At 36.3% G+C, this 3,229-nt stretch overlaps 1 protein-coding gene across 1 annotated transcript in view; it reads left to right on the forward strand.

Annotated features, from left to right (window-relative positions):
- Positions 1-2,978, forward strand: part of LOC107575782 (adenylate cyclase type 6-like) — a gene marked incomplete at its 3' end in the record, with an annotated part of 28,286 nt that extends 25,308 nt beyond the window's left edge. The window contains exon 3 of the mRNA XM_016262110.1: positions 2,829-2,978. Coding sequence (XP_016117596.1) covers positions 2,829-2,978 — 150 coding nt within the window. The remainder of the gene's footprint in view (positions 1-2,828) is intronic.
- Between the last annotated feature and the right edge of the window lie 251 nt (positions 2,979-3,229).

The raw sequence follows: 3,229 nt of genomic DNA on the forward strand, positions 1-3,229 counted from the left end.
AAATGAAAACTACTGGTAACATACAACTAAACTAAGCAACACACATATATACAAAAAGAAGGAAAGAGAGAGAGAAAAAAAAGCAAAAGAATGGCAGTATTTAACATCTATTAAGCCAAATATAAACACAAAATTAAGCCAACGTGTGATAAAAGAGTATGGTGCAAGTTATGGTGCCAACTATGAGTGGTATGTTTTGGGGAAAATGTAGAAATTGTGTGTACTGTGTACAAATTCTTACTCTCAAGCAGAAAAGTGCTTGCATGGGTGTAATAAAAGGTTTCACATGCTCATGTAATAAATACAAATTTTTATTCTCTGACATTTCTACACACACAGACTGACTGCTCCATGTGTGGCTCATTGTCACACACACACACACACACATGCTCGGTGGGTGATCTGACAGTTTCATTTAATCAGTTTTGCTGTGAGTTAAAAGCATGTGACATTCCTTCTGTCAGATCTGTCAGCTTAAATGTCAACCGCTTTTTAAAATTTCACTGGTATGATCTAGTGTGATATAGATGAACTGAGGGGGGCTGCTGTGCTGTATATCAGATGCTACATGAATAAAACGGGGAAGCTTGTTGTTGTGTATCAGTACAATGACATTAGCACACTAATGCTAACTGCTGATGGTGATTCTGGTCAAATGCCACCATTACATTTATGGAAAACTGGTGCATTTTAGGGATTGGCATTTTAAAATTTTCATAACAATAAAAACAAGTGACTTTTATAATGTCATAAAATATTTCTATTAAAAAATGTTGTCAAATCAAATAATCCTGAAAACACACATCAGTTTCCACAAAAATATAAAAATAAAGGAGCACAACTGTTTTCAACATTAATAATAATAAGAAATGTTTCTTGAGCAGCTAATCAGCATATTAGAATGATTTCTGAAGCATCATGTGACACTGAAAGCCCAAGTAATGGCTGCTGAAAATTCAGATTATTAGTACAATTCAGTATAGTTTAACTCAACTATTATATATTATAGGAGAATAGAATATATTAAAACAGCTGGTTTTAAATTGTAATTCTATTTCACAATATTAATGTGCTTTTCTCTTTTTTTCTTTTTCTTTTAAATGAATGAACAATATGCATTTAATAATAATAAAACAAACAAGATTAAAAATTAATTACTCACCAAGTGCTTACATAGAATCCCATTAGAAAATTAAACTGCCACCATTAGGATAATCTGCACATACAATCTCTGTGTCAATATAAAGACCATCTCATTTGTATAATTTCACATGTTAACAACAGGCCCTGCTGTGGAGAAAATGCAATCTGCCAACACAATAATATCAGTCTGATATGAAATATCCACAGCATAACCCAATGTATTTTGTTGTAACAGCAATTTAGGTGAGGAATTCAAGGGCAGATTAATCAAAGAGGAATCAGTTTTTGATATTCAAGTAGTATTTTGCTAGTCAACTATTTAGTTGGGAACAATTACTCGCCTAGTTGATTACTTTCTGCACATCCCATTGCAGTCTTTTTCTGTCCACACATGGAGAAATGGCAATCTGTCACGTCTGCGGCCACATCCACACATTTTCCATGTCTAATCAGCTTGGTGGATTGGACTGTTGGTGTTAGTGAGTCCTTTGAATAGAACTGCCTTTTTTAGTTTTGGAAAACTTGTGCAAATGGACCAAACTAAAAATTACACAACCCGATAACGTCATCTGAGCAAATGGATGCCTGATGGGCCTGGCTTTTCTTCCTGAACTCTAAAATCTGAAGATGTTTGTACATTCACTCTAGGGGCACTTGAAAGAGGGAGTGAAGCTATTTTTCTAAAGCTCTGCTGGGCCATTTCTTGTCAAGTGGATAAATAAAGATTGTTCATCTTCGGCAAAGTAGAAAATGCTTGTTGCAGAGAAATGGGCCTCAACAAATTCTCTCAGGCAAACTGTTTCGGACTGATGGAAAATTATGACTAGATGTGTTTGCTTGGGGTGCTAATAGTAGAACCATACTCTAACACGTTATAATCAAGTATCGACCTTGTGTGTTCACAGTCATATTCAATATTTCAACTCATGTTATGACCATGTAAACCGGATAACATATCTGTACCAGGATACCAGGAAGAGACAGGACATAACTCTCTGTGGAGCATTGTCTACAAAAGGCAAAACTCATACAACAGGAATTACACACCCCAGTAACAACAGTTTAATTTTAATAAATGTAAACCTAAATGGGGGGAGAAATGTGCCTAATGGTCTTAAAACAGGCTTGACTTTCTTTTTGCACAATAGAATTTCTTTTGATTTGTTGTGGCATGTGACCTGGATATGTTTTTGTGAGATTAACATGTAAATGCTGTCCATATAACTGTTACAGAACTCTCAGAAACCATTTGCAGTAAAACCGCAAACCATCTTAAGTTCTCTTAAACAGAGGTTTTACCGCATACCATCTAATGCCCAGATGTTTGTTCTGATGTAGAGATAAAAGACCTGAATCATAAAGCTGGTTGCTGGATGCTTTGCATATTACTGCAGAAAGTAGGCCTAACCCCTTAAACTATTACATGAATTGGTCTTCAGCTGTTTGGGCCATTTCTGTGTGCTCTGTGTTATGTGGTGTGTGTTGTGAAGGTACAGCTTTAATTTAACCAAGCTGTTTAAGTGGGCTAAAAAAATCATGTCTGTGCCTTTAAAAAATTTTTTTAAACCTTTAAAACAAATTGAAACCTGTGGTGATCTTTATCATAGATTGCAAACAAAAATAGTCTAACCTTTTCCACATCCGAAATTCCTCATTTCATTCCTCTTCTCTCTTTCTCTGTGCAGTTATGTGCCAATGCGATGATTTTCCTGTGCACCAACATCATTGGCATCTGCACACACTACCCAGCAGAGGTGTCTCAGAGACAGGCCTTCAAGGAGACCAGAGGATACATCCAAGCCAGAATACACCTTCAGAGAGAGAACCAGCAGCAGGTTGGCAAGCTCTCGAGTACACAAACACACCTACCCACCCGACACTTGTTTACCTCATGAATGTGCATGAAGCATGTTGATAACATGCTGTGCTTTAGCTCTTAGTAAAACCTTGTGAGACTGTAAAACCCTGTGAGAAAAGTTACAACTTTAAATTTATCCTTCAGCCACATACATACAGGCAGACATATTTTGGCCATTGTGTCTTTTTTTTTTTTTACCTTTTTTGTGAGCATGCTGCTATGTGTTGC

The sequence above is a fragment of the Sinocyclocheilus grahami genome, unplaced genomic scaffold (genome assembly GCF_001515645.1).
Source record: "Sinocyclocheilus grahami isolate Dianchi unplaced genomic scaffold, SAMN03320097.WGS_v1.1 scaffold2885.1, whole genome shotgun sequence".
NCBI lineage: Eukaryota > Metazoa > Chordata > Actinopteri > Cypriniformes > Cyprinidae > Sinocyclocheilus > Sinocyclocheilus grahami.